Source organism: Macaca nemestrina, chromosome 5 (assembly GCF_043159975.1).
Source record: "Macaca nemestrina isolate mMacNem1 chromosome 5, mMacNem.hap1, whole genome shotgun sequence".
NCBI lineage: Eukaryota > Metazoa > Chordata > Mammalia > Primates > Cercopithecidae > Macaca > Macaca nemestrina.
The window spans coordinates 130,790,693-130,815,084 of NC_092129.1; the positions used below are offsets into that span (position 1 = coordinate 130,790,693).

Here is a 24,392-nt window from a genome sequence, read left to right on the forward strand (position 1 = left end):
TTATAATAATTTATTATCATGTAATTCCATATAGATTTGGAAGAGTAGCAGGTAACTTCCGTTTCTGGTGAACTGAATGCCAGATAACAGGGTTTGTGGCAGCCATTATCTAAGGGTTTATTGTAAAAAAACCATCATATTTCCCAAAGAAAAAGCCTGAACTCAATTTTTCTGGTACTGTTTTCATTTTCCATAGCCCAAGAGTACATAAATAAAGAGAAGTGTCCTTTAGCTTCCAATATTATTCAGTTCAGATAGTGCAGAAGAAGAATTTGCTGCCTCAGGCGACTGAAGTGTGTAAAATTCCTTAGTGGTATAGATTCTTCCCAATGAGGTAGAAAAGGGAGGGGGAGCTACATGTTATATTCAGATTTCAGTGATTTTTGGCTTTTAATAAAATTTCTTACCTGTAATGAAAAGAATAAATATGTTATATCAGTGCCTCAGAGGCATCTAGGATTAGCTTGACAATTGACCAAGAGCTCCAAAGTTATGTTGTTGATACATACAATGTAATGCATTCTTTTAAAAATTTATACTTGCATTTAAATCCTTCTACAAGCAGAATAAAGGGGAACATGTTATAAAATCTACAAAGTGTAGTAGCCTTTTGGGAATGCCTCTTTTAAGTTTGAGTGCTGCACATGTCCATCCAAGAGATGATGTTGATGATCACTGTGAGGCTGAGATGAAATGAAAATAAAAGCATAAGAGGGACCCAGGATGGGGAGTGGTGGTGAATTTGATGTGCAGGACCTTTAGTGTTAGATTCTACAGTCAGGAAAAATGGAATCTGCATGAATCCCAGCTCAACCACTTGTTAAAAAGAAGAACTTTCAAGAAATTACATTTAACAGAGTTTGTTTGAACAAAGACTAATAGTAACTTGTTGAACCAGAAAAGTTTCAGAGAACTGCACTCTGCCACATGAACAGGCAGCATTTATAGACAGAAAATGTAAGTGAGGCCAGAAACAGCTCCCCGTTTGCCTTACTGGAGCATGGTCTGATCAACTGGCAGCCTGTGATTAACTGAAGCTCAGGTAGTTGAGGCTTTCAGTTTATCACAAAGTTGGGTTGCCGTTCTTTATGTAGAGACTCGAGGTACAGAGATAGCCTTAGGCCAAATTTAGTTGAACTTACCATATTCCTTGGGTAAGATATTTAACTTCTTTTATCTTCAGTTCCTTCATTTAATAGGTGGGAATAATTCTTTCAAGGTAATCATGAAAATAGGAGATAAAGCAGGTAAAAGTACCTGGTCCAGGAATTGACATAGAGTAAGCACCAATAAATCTTTGTTGAAATGAATGCTATCATTTTGCCAGATATTGAATGCTTTATAAACAAGCCAAAGAAAGGCCCTGTCTACTGGCCCTATTTTTTTTTTTTTTTTTTTTTACTTCTTCATAGCACCCCAGGATCCATTAGCTCAAAAGCCTGCCAATGCTAAATTCAAACTTTTACACATCCACTTGTTTTCAATGTAGCCAAAATAAGCATATTTTTAGCCATTTAAAGTCCTCTTGCTTTGCATGCCCCATGAAACTGCACCCATCAATCAGCCATAGGTAAGAAAACCCTGGGGCTATAAAATACCCTAAGCCTCTGATGCCTTTGGAGCTCTCTGTCCCAGAGGCTACTCACCAGGCTGCTGAGTGATGTCATCTGGACACAGAGCCCCCCCTCTCTCATCTTCTCACCCCCTCCCAGTTCCCTTGCCTTCTTCCCTTTCTGGATGCGGGCCCTGTACTGCTGCCTGTGGAAGGTCTTATGCTGGGAGACTTCCTCCTCCTCTGTGAATCTGTCAAAATACCACCCACATAATGCTTATTTTTTGCTACTGCCACTTCGTAGTCATGTCTTTTTCCTTAATCAGCACTGAAATCCCCTGAACTTACTACACTGAAGCTTCAGACTTCCCAGTAGAGACTGGGAAGACTTGCAGTCAAGAGAATGGGGAGCAAGGAAGAAAATAAAGTTAATTGAGGCGTTCTTGTGTACTATATCATGCCAGATTCTTTCCCAGGATATCTAACCTAATCCTTATAACAAACCACATGGGATGGGCTTTATTAACCATGTTATTGATGAAAAATCCAAGGCTTTGGGAGCTGTAAGTAAATCACCCAAAGTCACAGAGGTAGTAAAATGGCAGATCAAGGATTTGAATGCAGATTCATAGTCTTCCCACCACACCACATCCCTCTTCTTTGACTTTTCTCTTTCAAGCAACCTCTTTCTCCTCCTCATCTAATTGGCCATGGCATCCCATAGATACCAGCTCTGCAGTAGTCCTCAAACGTTACAGGCTAAAGGAGCTAGAGATGCTTTATTTAGTCCAAGCCATGTCTCAGTGGCCACACTGGGACACAGGAAAGGTGAGGACATTTATTTCCATTCCTACTGTTGCCCACTTGATTTGGTCTACTTGATTAAGACTATAATTGTCTGCAGATTGGATTTCTCCTCGCCTATCTTTTCAATTTATCTTATAGACTGGAAGAACAGTTTTAATCATATCTTTTCCTTGCTTAGAAGTCTTTGGTAGTCACTACCGTCCACTGAGTTAAGCAGACATCCCTCTGGCTTGGCTTTCTTGGTCTTTGGCCCTAGAACCACCATCAACGTGGCCTATCCCTACAACAGAACCCTACCCGTACCTTCCAGAATGTCACCCAATTCTCTTTTTTTCTCTCCAAGCCACTGGTTGATTGAGAAAGTGCTGTGAAAGGTTTTGGATAAAACCGTGGAATTTCTAGAAACAAATGATAAGCACCCTCTTCTCTATGACTTTCTTTTCGGATTTATCTTTCAAACTCCAATTCAACTCTCATCTTGCCCATTCCATCTTTCCTGATATTCATAATGTTGCTCTGATCTGAGCAATCCCAGTGCTTAATTTTCACCTCTCTTATAGTATATCTTTTACTGAAGCCATTTTGTCACCTATTTTGCTACCGTTGAGGCTTCTTTGAGGGCAGGGTCTGTTTTTAACTTATTTTGTGCCCCTTGCAGCATCTTCCTCGTAGTACTCAATAAATATTTGAGTTAAAAGAAATTGCATGAAAGTGCCCATAGTGTACGTATTTTAATAGAGTTGCTAATTAAACTAAAAAGGCATTGAAATGCAAGACAGAAGACTGGGCTCAGTCCTTGACTTTAAAAAAAAAATATATATATATATATATATTTTTTTTACTAATTATTAATAGCCGTGAGGCTGTGGCTACTGAGCTTAGTTTCCTCAAATGCAAAATGCCAGTCATATTAATTGCCCCATATAAATAATCAGGATAGTGTGTGGACCAAGTTGGATAACATACATGAAAGTACTCTGTCAGTTATGAGCTACTAAACTCATATACTGCATTACTGTAAGGTTCAGTGCACACTCAAATATAGCTTCAGACTTCTACCAGTAGAAAAGTGGAGGTTGAGAAACCAATATGTGGTGCTATTTGCTGGTTATAAAGACTGTTAGCTCTGCAAACTTCTTGGTTTGCCTTTGCATGAAAATAAGTTAGTGTCTCTTAAATACAATCGTACTGCCAATTTTTCTCTTTATACCATTGAGGTTATAGACCATATCTCTGTTAAAAGAGTTGTTTGGCCAGGCAACATGGCTTTCCCCCGTAAACCCAGCACTTTGGGAGGCTAAGGCAGGCAGATTGGTTGAGCCCAAGAGGTTAAGACCAGCTTGGGCAACACGGCAAAACCCTGTCTCTGCAAAAGATACAAAAATTAGCTGGATGTGGTAGCACAGGCCTGTAATCCCAGCTACTTGGGAGGCTGAGGTGGGAGGAATGCTTGAGCCCTAGAGATCGAGGTTGCAGTGAGCCAAGGTTGCACCACAGCACTCCTGGGTGACCGAATGAGATGTGTCTCAAAAAAAAAAAAAAAAAAAAAAAATGGTGTTAGAAGTTTCCTGAAAAATTTAGGTTGGTATCAAAACTCTTAGAGTATTATGCTTAGGGGTGACTGTGTATTTAATCCAAAAAGACAGTTTTAGAATTGAATAGATGGTTGAGCCCACAAACCCCACATCTCAGAGGCTAATGGATTCTTCTCAACACAGGCGGTGAGACCCTGGTCATTGGAGTGGCGAGGCTGGTGAACTATACGGATTTGGATGTGGAAGTCCACATCCAGGATGCCTTGGCTCTGGTTCACACACAGTCAGCGTGGGGCCTGGAGGTGGCACTGCCTGCACTTCCAGCTGGCCTCCACAGAATTTCTGTCTCTATCAATGGGATCAGCATTCACTCACAAGGGTGAGGTGGCCACTTGCGTTAATTTTAGGTTTGTTTGATGGTCTGGCATTCAGCTAGGTCATTCTAGTTTTGAGTTAGGTATTTTCTTTTTCCCTCAGAAGTTAGGGGTTAAAGACATGAACATCGTAACATTGGAACACATCTTAGAGACCTTATACAGACAGTTTGCTCTTCTCCTCAAAATACATGTGGCTCTTCTGGCTTACTCTTTCTTATCTCTCTCTGTCAGTTATTTCCTTACCATCTCCCTATCTTCTGTAGGGTTGATCTCCACATCCAGTACCTCACAGAAGTTTTCAGCATCGAGCCTTGCTGTGGGTCCCTGCTGGGTGAGTGGCTCGTGTGTGACTGTTATCAATTATCCAGCAATTCTATTTGCTGGATATTCAGACTTTGTTTCTGGATTAATTTGCCAGTGAGGTCAGAGAGAGGGGAAACAGGAGAGAAACTTTCCTCAGGCTCCAGGAACTGAGGGGTGTTTTTAAAAGGGTGTTAAAACTTGGTGATTCATTTGCTCAGGAAATTAAAGAATTTTTATGATAAGGACATATGCCTATGCCTGCTCCTCTTCTTTTCCTCCTCCTCCTCCTCCTCCTCCTCCTCCTCCTCCTCCTCCTTCTTCTTCTTCTCCTCCTCCTTCTCCTTCTCCTCCTTCTCCTTCTCCTCCTTCTCCTTCTCCTCCTTTTCCTTCTCCTCCTTCTCCTTCTCCTCCTTCTCCTTCTCCTCCTTCTCCTTCTCCTCCTCCTCCTTCTTCTTCTTCCTCTTTCTTCTTCTTTCTTCTTCCTCTTCCTCTTCCTCTCCTCTACCTCAGTCTCCTTCTCCTTCTTCTTCTTCTTCTTCTTCTTCTTCTTCTTCTTCTTCTTTTTTTTTTTTTTTGAGACAGAGTTTCACTCTTGTTGCCTAGTCTGAAGTGCAATGGTGCCGACTTGGCTCACTGCAGTGTCTGCCTCCCAGGTTCAAGTGATTCTCCAGTCTCAGCCTCCTGAGTAGCTGGGATTATAGGCAGCCATCATCATGCCCGGCTAATTTTTGCATTTTCAGTAGAGACGGGGTTTCACCATGTTGGCCAGGCTGGTCTCGAACTCTTGACCTCAGGTGATCCACCCACCTCAGCCTCCCAAAGTGCTGGGATTATAGGCATAAGCCACTGCGCCCGGCCGAGATGTGCCTGTTTTTCTAATGAAAAGAGGATGAAGCATTGGATGGGTGGCACTCTAGAGTGGATATGAGAAAAACAAGGGCAGCATGTCCTACAGTCGCCCTTTAGATGCTGTGCATGCAAGGAGGGGAGGATTGAATCTGTGGGACTTCACTTTCCATGAGAGAGACAGATGAAGGACTCAGAAATAGAAACACACTTGCTGATATGGGAGATGGAAGAACAAGACAAATAGATCAATCACTAAAACTGTTTTCAGAAAGAATGGAAAGCAATCTAGTGACATGTCAATGATCATTGTGATCGTCTATAAGATAGCACATTATCCTTTTTGAGTGTAGTAAAATCCTCCTAAAAGCCATGTTGCACAGTTTGGTTATGCCGTGGGTCATGTTACTCCAATCCTGTCCTGAAGATGGGGTTTGATCTTTGGTGGCCTCTCTACTGGAGAGTAAGGCAAAGATTCTATGAAGGTAGCAGCAAATTTACCAGCACGATGCAATGACTTTTAATGTCTCTCCTGTATATGGAATATAGAATATATGGTACAATAAATAGAATACAATAGAATGTATAATATGTGGAATATTGGACTATTATATAGAACAATATAGAAGATAGAAGACTTCAGTGAATTTGATTTTTCATTAGCATATAAGTTGAATGTATACAGGACAATGTACAAATTATATATAGCATACAGGATAATATGTCCAATAATATAACATATGATAAGAAGATTAAGATATTTGATTTTTCATTAGTGTATAAGTTGATTAAAGTGGTGCCTTCTAGGATATACAAAGGTACTTGAAAAGTTTGTGTTAAAGACATCCTTCCTATATAACAATTTGTATTATTTTACTGTTATGTGAATTTACCACATCTGACTCCTGTCTAAATAATCACAAATTTAGCATTGGTGTGGGTGAGAAAAAATAATTGAGGTTTCACTAACACATGCCCTACCTTCCACTTAATTGCCCTGGGACTTGCACAGGTGCTGTGAGTTCTTAGTTAAGAATTTCAGCTGTAATATTTTGTTTTCCATATTCATACTTTAGGAGGGACCATCCTCAGCATCTCAGGAATAGGCTTCAGCAGGGACCCAGCTTTGGTTTGGGTACTTGTGGGCAATCAGTCCTGTGACATTGTGAACTTAACGGAGGCGAGCATCTGGTGTGAGACCCTGCCGGCCCCCCAGATACCCGATGCGGGCGCTCCCACTGTCCCAGCTGCCGTGGAGGTCTGGGCTGGCAACAGGTCCTTCGCCCGTGGTCCTTCACCAAGCTTGGTGGGGAATGGCTTCACCTTCATGTATGAAGCAGCAGCAACACCAGTAGTCACTGCCATGCAAGGCGAAATCACAAACAGCAGCCTGAGCCTGCGTGTGGGAGGAAGTAACCTTTCCAACTCAGTCATCCTTCTGGGGAACCTGAACTGTGATGCTGAGACACAGTCCTTCCAGGGTAACTCAAGCCTGTCTGGATGCTCCGTCCCTCTTCACAGCCTGGAGGCCGGCATCTATCCTCTGCAAGTACGTCAGAAGCAGATGGGATTTGCTAACATGTCTGTGGTGCCCCAGCAATTTGCAGTGACGCCTCGGATAATGGCCATCTTCCCATCGCAGGGCTCGGCGTGTGGTGGGACCATACTCACTGTGAGGGGGTTGCTTCTTAACTCTAGAACGAGATCAGTTCGGGTTGACCTCTCGGGTCCTTTTACTTGTGAGATTTTGAGTTTGGGAGACCACACCATTCTCTGCCAGGTTAGCCTGGAGGGTGACCCCTTGCCTGGAGCTTCCTTCTCCCTGAACGTCACGGTCCTGGTCAATGGGATAACCAGTGAGTGTCACGGGAATTGCACTCTCTTCATACGGGAAGAGGCAAGTCCTGTCATGGACGCCTTGTCCACAAACACCAGTGGGTCTCTGACCACTGTGCTGATTAGGGGTGAGAGGTTAGGCACCACAGCTGATGAGCCGATGGTGTTTGTGGATGATCAACTTCTTTGCAATGTAACTTTTTTAAATGCAAGCCACATTGTGTGCCAGACAAGAGACTTGGCCCCAGGACCCCACTACCTGTCAGTTTTTTATACAAGAAATGGATATGCTTGTTCTGATAATGTTTCCAGACACTTCTACATTATGCCCCAAGTGTTTCATTATTTTCCTAAGAATTTCAGCATACATGGTGGAAGCCTCTTGACCATAGAGGGCACAGGCCTGAGAGGACAGAACACCACGTCAGTCTACATTGACCAGCAGGCCTGCCTGATGGTGAACATCGGTGCTGAGCTCATCCGGTGCATTGTTCCCACAGGGAATGGCTCTGCTGCCCTGGAAATAGAGGTAGATGGACTTCGGTATCACATAGGAGTCATTGGTTATAGCAATACCTTTACCCCAGAATTGATCTCTATTTCTCAGAGCGATGGCATCTTAACCTTTGCAGTGGCCCAGATCTCAGGAGCTGCAAACATTGACATTTTTATAGGAATGTCACCCTGCATGGGTGTCTCTGGTAACCATACCGTTCTTCAGTGCGTGGTCCCTTCCCTTCCGGCCGGGGAGTACCATGTCAGAGGCTATGACTGCATCAGAGGGTGGGCCTCATCTGTCCTGGTGTTCACCTCAAGAGTTATTATTACAGCAGTGAAGGAGAACTTTGGTAAGTCAAGCAAATAAGACAGCACACTTTCTTTATGTAAATGAATTGGTGGCTCCTTTCACTTCTGGGAAGTAGAAAATTAACATGATCTGCCTGAGGGAAGGAAAGAGAAGCCCACTGGCTTCTTACAATCCCAATTCCTTCCTGAGGCTTGTCTTTGTTATGCTCTGTTTAGGAAACTTTTTAAATTTATCAAGGAAACTGTGCATTTCATTGCATATGCACAGTTTCACAGAAACTGTGCATATCAAGGGAACTGTGCAAATCTTTGATTGTATTTTGATTTGATGCATTAACTGAATTTGTGTTCTAAATTTGTGTTTTAAATTTGTATTTTAAATTTGTAAAATACAACTGGATTTGTGTTTTAAATTTGTATTTTAAATTAAATAACACCATTTGTAAGAGCTCATAATTTGATCATTTAAGAACATGAATGCCTTCACTTAGTTTTAGGCCATGTGTGCCAATTTGCATTGTTTAAAATGTATTAAGTATTTTTTTTATCATTTTGTAATATTTCACAAGTGGACTCATATTTCAACAATAATAAGCCAAATGTATAGAACAATTAAACTGATTGAACTGTTTTCTCCCTTTAGATATACCAAAAATTGCCTAGGCTTTCCTTCCAGTGAAGAAAAGATTTCAATTTCTATTCACTTAAAGCCTTATTGCACTTGAGATAGTTCAAATTTAGTTATGATTTAGAAAGTGTAGAAAAAATTATAGAAACAGAATCTTAGACTGATGAAGTACTAAGACATTTCTCAGAACAAATTTGGTCTCAGCTTGGTGGAACACTGTGGGGACTAAGATTTGGCTCTAGTCTGTCACTGATTTAACTAACTTATGCTTGACTTTTCTAAAACTCAGCTTCCTTATTTGATAAGGGAATTTGGACTGGATGATCCCCAAATTCCCCTTTCTACTCCCTAAGATTCCATGTTTTTATGATGGAAGAGCAGGGAAATAAGAAATGCATCTTAAACAAAAGCATTATTTTTGAGTTAGTCAAGTACCAACTAGACTTGGTATGAAGGCAGTAGTGATGCGAACTCTGTATCTCAGTGTGAACTAGAAATGTGGACTACTTTTACTCATACAAATGTCCCAAAACATGTACTGTTATTGCATCACTATTAACAATAGCAAAAGAGGAGAAATAATGGAAATTTCAATTGATAGGAAAGTAGTCAAATAAATTGTATCATGGCCCTATAATGGAATTCTAAGTAACTATTAAAATGAACTTATCCATAGAGTTTTGGAAAAATATCTATGCTATACTTTGAAGCAAAAAAGCAAGTTCCAGAATGATATGGATAGAATAATCCTTTGAATCAGAAACATAGATGCTTAAAAATTCTGGAAGGAGCCATAAGAAACTCTATACCTGGATACCTCCAGGGAGGGAGTCAGGTGGTTGGAGGAATTTTTATTTTCATTTTATGGCTCTTTGAATAAAAAGTTTAAAAACTATAAATAAGCATTAATTTTCTATATAAAGCACAATAGGGTGTTGAATGTGATTGGGATCAGACAGAACCAAGGCCAGAGCCTGAGTGGAGAGGAAACTGAGGCCAGCAGGCACCTCTAGCCAGTTGTGTGAATTCTGAGGATGTGAAAAGAAGGATGGGTAGTGAGGAAGCAAAGGTTTGAATTTTGGGTTGAGTAGAGAAGGGAGGTTTGCATGTATGATCATGAGCTTGTACCTTTGTCTTTAAAGGCTGCCTGGGTGGAAGGCTGGTGCATGTGTTTGGAGCAGGATTTTCTCCAGGGAATGTCTCAGCTGCTGTGTGTGGTGCTCCCTGCCGAGTCCTGGCTAATGCTACAGTGTCTGCCTTCAGCTGCTTGGTTCTGCCCCTGGATGGTGAGTAAAGATGCCACACACATACATTTTAAAGCATATATATGGGAATGATATTCTTTGGTTAATTCTATTTTTGTGATTAATGCTGTACTGACTACTAATTTCTCTATGTGTGCCTAGGAAAAGAATTTCTCTACTCCCCATATAAAATGGTAGTTAGAATCTGGGGCCACCTGTTACAATGATTCATAATAACTTTTGTCATATTAATAGGTCAGTGTTAGGTGAATATTGAAACACTTATCACCGGTGTTCTTAACTGCAGTCTTAGGATGACGGAGGAAGTGATTCTGAATTCTGAATATTAGTTTCAATGACAGCTATAGGAGTCACGGAGGAAACAAGCTCTTGGCTTTGTTCTGAGGTGAGGCTGCTGAAGACATCTGCTTATTGGAGGTACCAGTAAAGGGATGGAGATTGTCAAGCTGGATATCACTTGAAAATTAGCTTTGTGTGTTCAGTTTTCGGTTTCTTATTACAGGCAAAAGAGCCAACACTCATGTTGTCTTCTTGTTCTCCAATGTTCACGTAATTACTTATTTCTTATTCAGTGAAACACCACAATTGCTCACTACTTTAAGCTGCGTAGCCATCATATAAATTGTGGTGTGAGAAGCCATGTCTTTGTGGGGAAAGAGATGAGAGAGGAAGTTGCAAAGCTTGGGGATTCACAACACACGGTAATACCCCACTGAGCTTCAGAAAAAAAGAGTCAGAAGGAAGAAATTCCTGTTATTACTACAGGACCTTACTGCATTTGAGATAGCTCATATTGAGCCAGGTGATTATCTTGTTTGCCTAATCGTAAATCTTGTACCGGTGCACTTAACCATTTACATACCTCCTTTCTGTGTAGTGTTGTAAGTTTTATTCCTAACTTATTTGTCTGCAACTTGAATGTGGGCTAAAGATTTACAGAATGATAAAAGCACCACATCACCTGAGCTTGGACGAGAATTTAATGATGGATAATGCTATTGTGATGGAAGTTTGTGCTGTGTTGTCTTATACAAAGAAGAGAAGGAAGAGAGGGAGGAGGGGGAAGAGGGAAGAGGAAGAAGGGGAGGAGAAAAAAATTTTTGTTTAAAATGCTAGAAACTGAGTTTCCTATTATCATCATGTATATAAGCACAACATTATGGAAGAGAGATAGATTCCACAATGGGAAATTTAGGACACAATAGAAGACTGAAGTTGAAAACATTGTCTGTTTGATTCACTACTCTACCTCCTCAGCTTGGAACAGTGTTGTCGAGGATATGTGCAAAATTAATGCTCGATGAGGAATAAATGAAAGACTGGGAAAGAGTGGAAACAGAAAGCTAAGACTGCACATTTACAGGCTCTAATTTTTAACTAATACTGCTACATTTTTTGAAAAAGCTTTCACATATACACTGCTCAAATTAATATACTTTTAAAAGCCCCGTGTTACTATTTCAAAACACTTAATTTCAACTAGTATAAGACAAAAGGCAATGAAGTTTCAGGGTCAGGTAAGTTGTGATATTTTAGGTTTTATAACTTCTAGGGGAAGAATAATGAAAAAATTATTGTGTTTAGAAAGATTTAGAAAAGAACTCAGCATTCCTTGATTTTTTTAAAGAGGAAAATGAGTTGGAAACTGTAACTATTTATATGGCCACTAGGTGTCACCAAACACTCATTGATTGTGCAATGCACACTAGAGAAATGCATAGTTTAACTAATTTTCCTTTCATAAAAAAGTCTTTTAAAAGACTTTCAATCAGAATGTCTAAAGATTGAGAGGAAATTGTGAGAGCCAATTCCAGAGGTTTCTTACTTAAGATCCAAGATGGGATTTGGGGATTCTGTTAACCTGCTGAAACTGGATGAAGCATTTCGAGTATATGATTGTGTATTTTTTTTTCCCCTAGGAAGCAGGTCTATAATGGACATCAAATTGTCAAAGGGGATATGTCTTAGACATTACTAGAAACTACTACTAATTTCTCCATTTTCAGACAGGATTGAGTACAACCAAGTTAGCTAAGAATCACTTGTATTTTTAAAGATTTTTCAGAGGAGAATTTCCCAGCAGCAACCCTTACTAGTGTTTTGCAATTGCTCTTCTCAGAGAAATCCATCCTCCGCCTAATGGATGCTCCCCTACTCTAATTTTTTCAATCTTAATCAGCGGGTGGTTCTTTGGAAAGCTGAGTAATCTCAGTTCCTCTATGGCGGTGGATCTGGAAGTGTGTTTCCTGGAGCAGTAGCTGCAGGGTCCTCACCTGGGAGCTTGTTAGAAATGTGAATTCTTGGGTCCTACTGAATCAGAAACTTTCCAAGTAAGCATTTTAGTATCTCACTTCTCAGCCCTCTCCGAAATCCTACATTCTTTTCTGATTTGAAGCTCCAAACGAGGAAGCTGTTCTATACAAGGAAGTTCTGGTCAAATTGGATAACATCGTAAGATGCCTGTGTGTCATCTGATCCCATATTTGTTTGTAAAATTATAGCGCCGTCTTGCTGGTTAATAAGCTTTCTGTTCCCTACTGTTATCCCAAGGGGTGCGTGTGTGTGCGCACGTGTTTCCACCATGGCTGCACACAGCTGGACTTTCCTCATATTTATATGATTTCCTTTTTTCTTTTGTAGTTTACTATCTTACTCTTTTCATTTGTTCTTTTGTTTATTTCTGTTAACTTCTCTCATTTACCAAGGTCGCTTTGAATTCTGACCCATGCTTTGAGTTTTTTTCTTCAGTTTGACTTTGTACAATAGAGTGATGTTTCACATTCCAGGTTACAGATAATGACCCTGAACTCAAACGTTCCTAATTATTGTTCTGTTTATGCCGGTGCCACAGGACTAATATGTTTTCTTTACATGTGTGGGGCAGGGGGAGTTAAAGCAGGGGGCTCTACAAATGTGCTTTTGCTATTTTGGGGGTCACCCATTTTTACCATCCCCACAAATTGTACTTCTAACAATAGGAGAAATTTACTTGTTCTTGTAATGAGTTGCCAAAACATCCTGTTAGGTGAAACTAATACTTTGTGTTTGTTTAAAATGAGCAAAATCTTTGCTCTTTCGCTTTCTTGCGTTTATACCTTGAATTATACCACGTGATGTTTTCATGGAAACTTTAACTTTTCCATAAGGCAGGGAAAGTGAAAGTGATTAAGGTCACACAGCTATTTAGTGGCAAAACTCTGAGTAAAACCCGTGGATTTTGATCCCCAGCCCTGGGTGATTTTCATAATCCAGCTTGTCAATTTGCATCTACTTAATCACTTTTAATGAATTCATTATTTTATAGGTGTGGAACTTGTTTTTATTTGCCTTAGGGGTTACTAACTGGAAAGTTCTTATGTTTTGTCTGTTCATACAAGAGTCCTACTGTCAGTCATTTTTATTGCTCTAATTCATTCAAAACACATTCACAGCCAACCTCCTAGGTGCCAGGTGCTTTAGAATATAACAGCAACAATAGTACTCTTTGGGCATGATTGCATAACTACAAACCCTCTCCTATGTACTTATCTCATGTAACCCTTGCTGCAGCACTGTAATGAGGCGGGGAAGCACAGGTCTAAGCCCACGGCCCTTGATAACCAACCTTTGTTGCATACTCACATGGGCAGGCTTGCTACAGAGGAATTGGGCTACAGAGATTTTTTTCTTTTTCCCTCTTTATTAAGGTTTTCAGACAGAGCTGCTCCTGAACCATCTCATGTGGAGCTTTGTTCATCTTCTAGTTAAAGATTGTTCCCAGTCTGCCTCTTGATGTGCTTTTTATATGTGTGTCAGGACTCAGAAAAAAATGGCCTGAGAGTCAGACTGCTTCAAATACTTGCTTTTTATCTCTATAACATGTTAATGTTTATAATTATATGAAAAGCAAGAAATCCACAAACTTATCCAAGTCAATGAGACAAACAACCCAATAGAAAAATGGGCAAATGAGAGAAACAGGAATTTCATAGAAGAGAAAATATGAACTGTTACCAAACATAAAAAATTGGTCAACTTGGCCAGGCACAGTGACTCACGCCTGTAATCCTTGCACTTTGGAGGCTGAGGCAGGTGGATTGCCTGAGCTCAGGAGTTCAAGATCAGCCTGGGCAACATGGAGAAACCCTGTCTCTGCTAAAATCCAAAAAAGTCAGCTGGGGCGTGGTGGTGTGCACCTGTAGTCCCAGCTACTCAGGAGGCTGAGGCAGTGGAATTGCTTGAACCTGGGAGGTGGAAGTTGCAGTGAGGCGAGATTGTGCCACTGCACTCCAGCCTGGGCAACATAGCAAAACTCTGTCTCAAAAAAAAAAAAAAAAAAAAAAAAATTGGTCAACCTAAAAGTAATGATTGAAATGCAAATTAAGACCACAATGAAATGCTATTTTACACACCTGATTGGCAAAAATTAAGAGTCTGATAATTTCAAGTGCTTGTAATTATATGGAGTAATGGGAACTTACAAATACGGCTGGTAGGAACACAAAATGGCACAACTACTTTGGAAAACAGTATGACACTATCTTGTAAAGTTGTACTTGTACCTGCTCTTTGAATAAGAAATTTCCTTGATGGGCATGCACCCTAAATGAAATTTTGTGCATGTTTTTAGTAGCAAAAACTGGGAAATACCAAAAAGTTCATTGATAAGAGAATAGATAAATATATTGTGGTAGGTTCATGCAATACAATATTGAACAGCAGTGAAAATGTATTAACAATAGTTATATGTAGTAATGTGGATAAATCTTGAAAATATAATATGGAATGCAAAAAGCAGGCCCAAGAATATTTTATCTTATATCATATTTTATAAAGTTCAAAAACAAGTAAAACTCATTCTCTGGTTTAGGGATACAAACGTGTGTGATAAAACTATTTAAAAAATGTCAAGTGGTTATTTCTGAGAATGAGGAGGAAAGGGACGGACTTGGGGAGAAACACACAAATTTAAGTGTATTACAAGTGTTTTATATCTTATGTTGGCTGGGAAATTTACCAGAGGTTTTTTTATGATGATTATTCATATTTTACAAAAATGATACTTGCATTTTTCTGTGTACATTACACATACATAATACATTTAAAAAAAAGTAAACTGCTAACTTCATATTCCTGTTGGTCAAGGGAGGACATAGGAACTTCATTTGTGAAACGGACTAGAGGCCTTCGGTCCTCTCTGTGGTTCTTTTCTAACGGTGACTGTTTCCTGCAGTGTCCTTGGCTTTCCTGTGTGGCCTGAAGCATGAGGAGGACAGCTGTGAGGCTGCCAGACACACCTATGTGCAGTGTGATTTGACAGTTGCCGTGGGGACAGAGCGAATGCTCGAATCATGGCCTTACCTCTACATTTGTGAGGAAAGTTCCCAATGCCTCTTTGTGCCAGATCATTGGGCGGAGTCAATGTTTCCATCGTTCTCAGGCCTCTTTGTCAGGTAACCTTACCTTCTCCCTCCCTGAACTTCCCCACAAATGCTTGGCCAATGGACTGATGGAGCCATCAGAGAGTGTAGGCTGGGTGGGATGCGGACTGGCAGCCGTGGTAGGGGCTACAACTCTCTTGGAGGGCCCATTCCGTTGTGGATTCCAGCCAGCCTGCATATCAAAGCATCTCCTGTCTTTTTCAACTGTTCAAGAGAACATCTGAAAAATCTGCCCAGTAAACAGCTCGCTTTGTTCTTGCTTAGATTTTAATATTTATCTTCCAATCCAAAGCAACATCTGGTGAATGCCAATGGGGAAAAAGATTAGACGTTATGAAAAACAGAAGGCTTTTTTCCCCGCTTTCCTTTTTCTTTTCTTTCCAAACAGATTCACAAGTATGAAAAAAAGTCATAGAGAAATCCAGAAGATTGTACAATGTTTATTCAAAAGAAGGAGGGTTGCATAGGCGGAATTACTGTAGATCCAGGATTTAGAAGCCATAGGCATGTAAGGGTTTTTTTTTTTTTTTTTTTTAACTTAAAAAAGAGCCTGACAAATAAATACTACAACTTTCCAAGTGAATCCCCCTTTTCTAAACAAATAAAAAAGAAGTGTGACTATGTTAGTAATTCTGGATTGCTTTCATTTCAGCAAGGAGTTCCTTTCCTACATAGGGCGGTGTCTCATGGCTGAATATTGTCATGTAAACGTCTTTATTTCTTACCTAGATAGAGTGGCTACCTTTGATTATCTAATGAAGGCCTCTTTTCTTTTTCTTTTTTTTGAGACAGAGTCTTGTTCTGTCGTCAAGGCTGGAGTGCAATGGCACGATCTTGGCTCATTGCAACCTCTGCCTCCCAGGTTCAAGGTACTCTCATGCCTCAGCCTCCTGAGTAGCTGGAATTGCAGGTGTACACCACCATGCCCGGCTAATTTTTGTATTTTTAGTAGAGACGGGGTTTCACCATTTTGGCTAAGCTGGTCTCAAACTCCTGAGTTCAAGCAATCCACCCGCCTTGGCCTCCCAAAGTGCTGGGATTATAGGCATGAGCCACTGTGCCCAGCCTCTTTTCTTGTAAAATATGAAACTAAACAAGACCACTTCCCCACAGTGAAAGAGATAACCAGCTCTTTTCATGGCAGTCTGACTTTGGGATGTCCTGAGACAGTTTGTGTTTTAGTGTGAATTGGGCACCAGAGGTTCAGGTTTAGCTGGAGGAAAAGAGGAAACTCCTTGGCTGGTTGCTTTCTAAAAGGGCAAGAAGAACTCTGTTTAGCTCACACAGGAGATGGGGCACTGGGTATTGTACTCAGGTGAGACTAGATTTCAGAACTTACTGATGCTGGACACCAGAAAGTACATGTCAGTAGTTCCTGGCTCCATTGAATTCAGGGACTTCATCTGAATCCCCAAAACTCTTCCTTTGGAATTCTTCCATGCTCTTCCTCTTCACTGTATGGGGCGGCTGAGGCAACTGAGCCTCAGACCCCATTAGCAGTTATACCCTTCCCTATGAATGTTATTTCAGTAGTGCTGCTCAATGTTCTGACTATTGCAGTAGGCAAAAGTGGGTATGTTTTCTTGAGTAAGAATTACAATAAGTGCCCTATGATTTAAACAATGTTTAGTGGGGATGAGAGTGGAGGAAACTGGCAGTGGTCTTTGTTGCCAGTGGGAAGTGCAAGCGTCAGAGGACAATTTGCCGATTCACGAATAACCTTAAATTCTTTACACTCTGTGACCCAGCAATTTCTCTTCTAGGATTTTACTTTAAGAAAGCAGATAGAAATGTGTAATATTTATAAACAATTATGTTCTTTGAAGTTTCAGGTATCAAAAAAAATTCACAATGAGACAAATTTTAGTAATAAAGAATGTATCCAAATGATATTTTTTAAGTTACCTTTAAAAATTAGGATGTAGAATATTTAACCAGACAGGGAGATATTTATAATATATTGAGAAGTGAAAACCATAGGTCTCAAAAGAGTATATCAATTTGATCCTACTGTTGTACATAGTGTGTATGTTTGTACACATATATGTTACTAGAGAAAAGGCTGGAAAGATGTATCCAAGAATGTTGATGGTGCCTATCTCTAGGAGGCTAGAGTACTGACCATATTTATTTTCTTCATTGAGTTTTTATGTGTTTTTCCAGGGAACACAATGCTGTATCTCCCTGACATCCATAACAACTATGGGGAAGGGAGAAGTGCATCTGTGGCAAAAATTGTACCCTGTCTATTCATCCGTCCATCCATCCATCCATCCATCCATCCATCCATCCATCCATCCAGTATATTCAACCATCCATCCATCCATCCATCCATGATCCATCCATCTATCTGGTATTGATCACATCCCTACACTGTTCTAGGTGTTGTGACAGGTACTGGTGGCTTGATGGTGGATGTCATGAAAGTCCCTGCCCTTAAGGGTAGAGAAGAAAGTCAGATAATAAACAGGATGATCACGTGTTGTGATAAGTGCTATAAAGTGATAGAAAAAGAGGGGCTACTTTAGAGAGTGTACTCAGAGGAGGCTTCTCTGAAGAAGTCTTTTATGTTAGGAAGAGAAGCAGGTGTCTTTATAGAGGGTCAGGCAGTGGCAGCAGCAAATGCAAAAGAACTGTTGAGTTTTATGACTGTTCAGAGGCCAGGAGGGTAGGAGTAGATTGAGAAGGAGGAAAAGTGGCCCCAGATGAGCTCGGAGAGATATGTGAGGCATTGAAGGCCAAAGTAAAGAGTTTGGAATCTCTTGTAAGTGAAGATTAAGTAACTTCCCAAAGTCACACAGTCAAGCCATGGCAGCATCGGGACTGGAAGTCAAGGCTTCTGACGCAGTGTGCTTAGTGCAATGCTGTCCTGGCAGCCTCAGTGTGAGAGCCCTGGCTGAGCTGTGTGGGTTCAGTGAGGTTTCAGAGCCACAGGAAGCAATTTCAGGGGAAGTGAGGGAGAGAGAATGCCTGCAAAGTGTTTTCCTTCCCTATCCTAAGGAGCACAGCCAAGGTTACTTGCTTACTTTAGGGTCTAATCAGATCAACTAAAGAACGATAGTTTGGGAGTCAGGAGTCTTAGGTTCTAGTACAATCTTTGCCACCATTTTTACCCAATATTTTTAACCACATGCCCTAAAATAAATATTTGTGTGTGTGCAGTGTGTATGCATGTATATCTGTATCTATATCTGTACATATATTGATCTCTGTGTCTCTATATATATGCTTATGTTGCGCATATATATGCTTATATTTATATTTAAATATGGTCAACTGTGCTTCTTAGCTCATAGGATTATTGTGGAAGAAACCATGGAAGAGTAGCTAGCTACTTAGAAGCTTTGAAATTTTGTAAATGTTAATCTATTTTGGATATCCTGGTGTCTCAGCTAATTTTGGTGATGGCTTTTTAATGAAAAAAATTTCTAGCAAGGTAGTTACAAATATGGAAAGAAGTGTGAGCTGAAGCTGGTAAACAAAAAGTCCAAGCTAACAGAAAGGGGTTTAATTCTTTTCAGAGCAAGAATAACATGCTTCGCGAAAACAGTCGGTTTCTAACAGGCAAACAGAGGGCAAAGTGACTCAGCCCATTTTACTTGTACCTCTGCCAGTGAAGAGTCAGGAAAGGGCATAAGAAGGTTTATGAGAAGAGTGGAAGCCCAAGGCCAAGAAAGGCTGTAAAAGGAAGTTGGTCACTGCTTTCCTTGAGTTCAAGTTTGTAGTCTGAAATTATTCATAAACTGGGTACAAAAAACTCACTCTTACGATTGAGGACCTACTGCGGACAATGAACCATGAGAAGGGGTCACATAACAGAGGTGATGGGCAGATATTCTATGAACCTAAGAAAAGGAGGAATTCTGGAAATTTAGACAACTAAACTTGATGTTATCCCTGACAAAATTCTAGAATGAACTATTCATCAGTTTGTGAGCCTTCAGAAATGAAACTAGCCATCTGGAAACTGATTCACGAAGAATGTGATGGTGCAGGAAACCAACTTCATTTCCTTTCTGATAGGTTTATAAGTGACTTATGATATAAATACAGAGGGAGACCTTCACAAACTATTCCAACAACTTCTCTACCCCCAGTAGCAAAAAAAGGTTCTAGGTGCAAAGCCCAAAGTGGCCTGACACAAGCCTCAAGTTGCTCTGAAGTGAGGAGTTTTAAAAGTCTGCGTGACTTTTGCATTTGATTCCATCACATTTCTATATTGATCTAAATATTACATTACATTTTAATTTAAAAGTTAAATTACTTTGGTTTTCCTTTCTGAATCTTGGAATATGACTGACGCTCCAGGAGCAAAGGATGGATTCATCCTGTGGCTTTGTCTGCCCTGTGGACGAAGGATCAGTGAATGGATTTACAGCTAGATCACAGGCTACAGATTCAAAATGAATTTGAGCAATGGGTCTAAACCGTGAGAGAAATGTAACAATAATAAATGTAAATTTTCACATTTACATTTTTAACGATAATACTACTAACACTACTACCTCTAACAGCTATAACGCGAGCTGCCTTTATTGGGTTCTTATTGTGTGCCAGGTTCCATGCTAATCGGTTTATATGCTTCATTTTGCTCAGTTTCTTCAACACCTCCACAAAATAGGTACTCGATTATTGGCAACTCCATTTTATAAATGTGGAAACCAAAGCTTAGCAAAGTAATGTCTTCGATGTCATGTAGATGGTAACTATCTGCCCTGGGATTCAGATCCAGCTGATCTGCTTCTGAGCCTAAGCTTTACATGCCAGTGCTTCTCAGAAAATCGTCTGAACAAGCACAGCATGGTGAAATCCTCAGAAAACTGCAGCTCTGAGACTTTGAGTTGACCACTATCTAAGTATAAGCATGGTGGCCTTCAAAATGAACGCAGTGTCAGGTGCCGTGAGAAGGAAGCTCAGATAAAGGTGGACCAGAGCCCCAGTGGTCAGCCCAAACAATCTGCCTGCAGATCTGAGTGGCATTATGTTAACATATTGACCAATCTACATTATTAGGTCTAGAGGACTTTGGGTTTGGAAATCATGCCTTAGGTAGTTACAGAGTGGAGAACATTTTAGCATGAAGAGAAGATTAAGTGGTGAGATGTACTAGTTATCCCGCTCATTATTTCTAGCAAATTGTGGAAGAAAACATTTTGACATTGATTTGAAAAAAGATGATAAGGTTTGACACGGTGTACAGTTTCTCAACTGGTGACCTTTTTGCCCTTGTCTCCACCCTTCCTGGTCTTCCCATGGGATCTGCCATCTTCCTGGCTGATGTACAATCAGCATTTCAAAACTTGAGAGCACTGCTCTGGGAAACAGGACCGTCTGGTTTTGACCTCAGAGCTACCATAGTTCTGTGTTCGACTTTCTGAGAATCTCTTAATCTCTTTGGGTTACATTTTTTATACCTCTTCCTAATTTATAGGCTGAAATTAGATCATACATATGAGATTGTTGACAAATATGAAACATCATGCATTATTACTGATAATTTTTGAGTTGGTTGCAAAAATGCCTACAACCAGGATGATTCTTGAATAAATATCACACCTGTTGAGGATGACACCCTTCACTATCCATGCCCTCACCTTCTCTAGATGGCATATTTTTAGACTTTCTGTAATGCTACACTGCTGTCTTTTATCTTAAATCCAGTCTGGCTTCTCCCCTTAAAGCAAGAGGACTTTTAAAGCGAGTGGCTGGTAGTATAACTGGCACATATATCGAATCTCCTTAGTCTGGGCTGTTAAGTAAGTTTAATTAATTTACTAAGTTAATGTTCCACTGCTAGCAACAGAGCCTCATTGCCATCAGCTGGGGAGAGGGAATTGAAAGCCTAAATGAGCTCATTTTTTCACAGTTGGAATTAGGGACCAGTTAGCCAGTTGTGTGGGTTTTCCAATTTCTCCATCTGCCCTAGGGGGATCCAGGCAATTACTCCCCCAACACTAAGTATGAGAAAGAGCAGGAAGAGGGAAGGGGAAAAGAAAAAAAATAAAAACAAAAACTCTCCCCAACATTTGTTTCCCTTTTGGGAACTGGAAGTATTGTCCGTGCATTTCTTGTTAAGCTGGGCTAGAGGTAGCTTTTGCTAATGTTTTTAATAGATTCAGAAAAGAGAAAGGCCTCAGTGAAAGATATTTACCATGTGCATTTTCATTGCAGGGTGTGCAGATAAAAGGAAAAACAAATAAACAATAAAATAATGGAAACAAAATTACAGAAATTTGCAAAATTTGACAAATGGTGGCCTGTAGTTGCCACAAGCTAATGGCTTGCAATGATTAATAAGAGTAAAAATAATTGCATTTCATTAAGATTGATGACACCCCATTTAACCTCCCCTCTCGTTTCAGCCCTAAAGTGGAAAGAGATGAAGTTCTCATCTATAATAGCTCCTGTAACATTACCATGGAAACTGAGGCAGAGATGGAGTGTGAGACGCCCAATCAGCCAATTACCGTCAAGATTACTGAGATACGGAAACGCTGGGGCCAGAACACTCAGGTATAATCAAATCTTTTTTACAGACTGATTCAAATAGCTCAAATTAAATTTGTAATATTGTGTACATTAAAAAAACAATTTAGTCCAAATGGCAGCGATATATAATATTAAATGCGCTCAAACTTTGAGGAGCTGGTCTAATGCACAATATCTGAATTCATAGTTAACTCTGGTTAATCATATATTTTCCCAAAAATAAATGAGTGCTGCCCAGGCTCTTTTAAAGCAAATTCTGAGCAGATAATCTCCTTGGCATTTTGTCCTGATTTCTGCATGCATGTTTGAAAGGGGCTCTCTGTGGTTTATTTCTTCACAAAATAACTGGCCTGCGATTTAACCCGGCCCTACTGGAAGGTTCCCAAATCACTCAGCCATCCTCAGCTTGTTGGGACAGCAATGTCTGCGGGTCCATTCGGTTCATCTCTGTGCCATGCGGGAGTAGGGTGGAAACTTCAGCTTCTGAGGGGATTACATGGACATCAGAAATGAAAAGGACCACAGGGTCATTTGGTCTAGCCTCTCTGCCTCAATTCATCCATTTTGAAATTGTCTAAACCACTCCCTCCAAGTGGCTCTTCTAAAAGTGTGTTTGTAAGTCCCCAGGGAGGAATTCCACAGCCTTCCCCGGGAATTTGCAAGAATTGCAATCAGAGGCTCAGGGCTCTTTGGAAATGGATCAGGTAATCTTTTACAGCTCCCCAGGCTTCTCACAGCACACAGATAAAAAATAATATTTATTGAGCACCTACTCCCTTAGGTGTCTTTCTCTTTATGAAAGCAGTTCTCAGATTTTTCTCTTTTTGTCTCTTTTATTTGGAACAAACATTTATTGAGTGCCTATTATGTGGCACTCGCCATACCAGATTCTCTTGTGAATGCTGCTTCAGTCAAACCATCCTAATCCAAAAGTCAGTTCCCTGGCTTCAAAATGTGTGTTTTTCTATAACTTTTGTACTGGTGCTGAACATGTATGTGATGGCAAACAACATTTTTTTTCTGTCCTTCCTAAACTGTTCCGTGCCTACCTTACCATGCTCCTGGGTCCTCACCGTCCACTCTGTGGCCTCTGCAGGCTTCTCCCTTGCCTTGACTTTCCCTTCAGGTGATAGCCCAGGGCTGTCACTTCTCGCTTCATTGTGTCCCCCACAAACACCTCTTCCTTTCAATTTACTGCCAATTTTAATTCTCTCCAGAGCTGCTGTCCCCCAATGGCACTTCCACTTTATTCTGTGCCTGTTTCTCAGCAGTCAGCTGTCAGTGACGTTTCACAAGTGTATTGTCGTGCGCTGAGACTGCTGTGGGACACTGGGGGATCTTTAAGCCTCTCTGGGCTTCAGTTTCTGCTGGGCGCGTAATAACCTGGTGGTGTTGGGATGCTTAGGTGAGCAAATGCTTGTGAAAGAGAGGGAGAGGCGGGCTGACCTAGTTTTTAAGTGCATGGACTTTGGAGCTAGACTGCCCAGGTTTGAATACATCACTTGCTTCCTGGGGGACTTCAGTCAGGTTCTTTAACCCCTCTGTACTTCAGTTTTCTCATCTGTAAAGTAGGAACAATAGTAGTTCCCACTTCATAGGGTTGGTGTGAGCCACTGAGAGCTGCATCTCACACATGATAAGTGTCCAATGTTAGCCATTATTGGCAGTGCTATTTCACTAGTCATAGTGCTAGAAAATGACATGAATTTATTTTTCTATAGTGCTTGCTGCTTTGACTAGATCATTTCACTTCTTAGATTTATTTAATTTCCTATCATCTCAAAGTCTAAGTTTGAAATTTTTTAGGCTTAAATGCCTCACTCATTTAAAAATCCTTATGTGACATACATTTGAGTTTCAGCAATATTCGAAGTTCTCTACCATGTTCTGAAGGAGATTAAAAAAATAATATGGAAAGAGACCCCACCTTTAAGAGATATTTGGGAAGTGAGGCCTTATGTGGAAGTAGTTAAGTTTCAGAAAAAGGGTACATAGAGTCAATTCATCACGGCTGGGTGGAATGTTGGATGCCATCCAGACCAGCCAGCTCATTTCAGAGATGAGTTAACTGAGATTGATAATGAGGGGTGATTGATAAAGGTCACACAGGTAGTTATCTGGCCTCCTAACCCATGTGGCTATAGTCATTGTGGGGGAAGCAAGCCATTCAGGAACCAGGACTGTGTGGTGAGGCTAGTGCCAGTGTGTAGGGAACTCCAGTCCTGAGGGGGTAAAGAGCAGATGGGTACCATCGTTGTAGGTTTCAGGTGTGATGTGTTACACTCAAGTGTTATTGATAATGTCATAGTTTTGAACAGTCTATTGGGAGCAGGACCCTATCAAGTAGCCAGAAGTGCATGGGGGAACAATGGCAGGGATTTATGGCAAACTCATCTGAACTTATGACTGCATTTAGCTCCAGTGGGACCCTAAAGAATAGAATAAGAGTCTCAGGCACACATCCTGTCACATCGACTGGATCAATATGGTGGAAGTTAGGAAATAACTATGGCTGGCACACAGTGGC

At 40.6% G+C, this 24,392-nt stretch overlaps 1 protein-coding gene across 1 annotated transcript in view; it reads left to right on the plus strand.

Annotated features, from left to right (window-relative positions):
* Positions 1–24,392, plus strand: part of LOC105490872 (PKHD1 ciliary IPT domain containing fibrocystin/polyductin) — a 472,028-nt gene that overhangs the window by 64,338 nt on the left and 383,298 nt on the right. Inside the window, 6 exon segments of the mRNA XM_071096950.1 lie at positions 4,078–4,273; positions 4,535–4,602; positions 6,497–8,104; positions 9,834–9,977; positions 15,169–15,388; positions 21,739–21,889. Of these exon segments, the coding sequence (XP_070953051.1) occupies positions 4,078–4,273; positions 4,535–4,602; positions 6,497–8,104; positions 9,834–9,977; positions 15,169–15,388; positions 21,739–21,889 (2,387 nt within the window).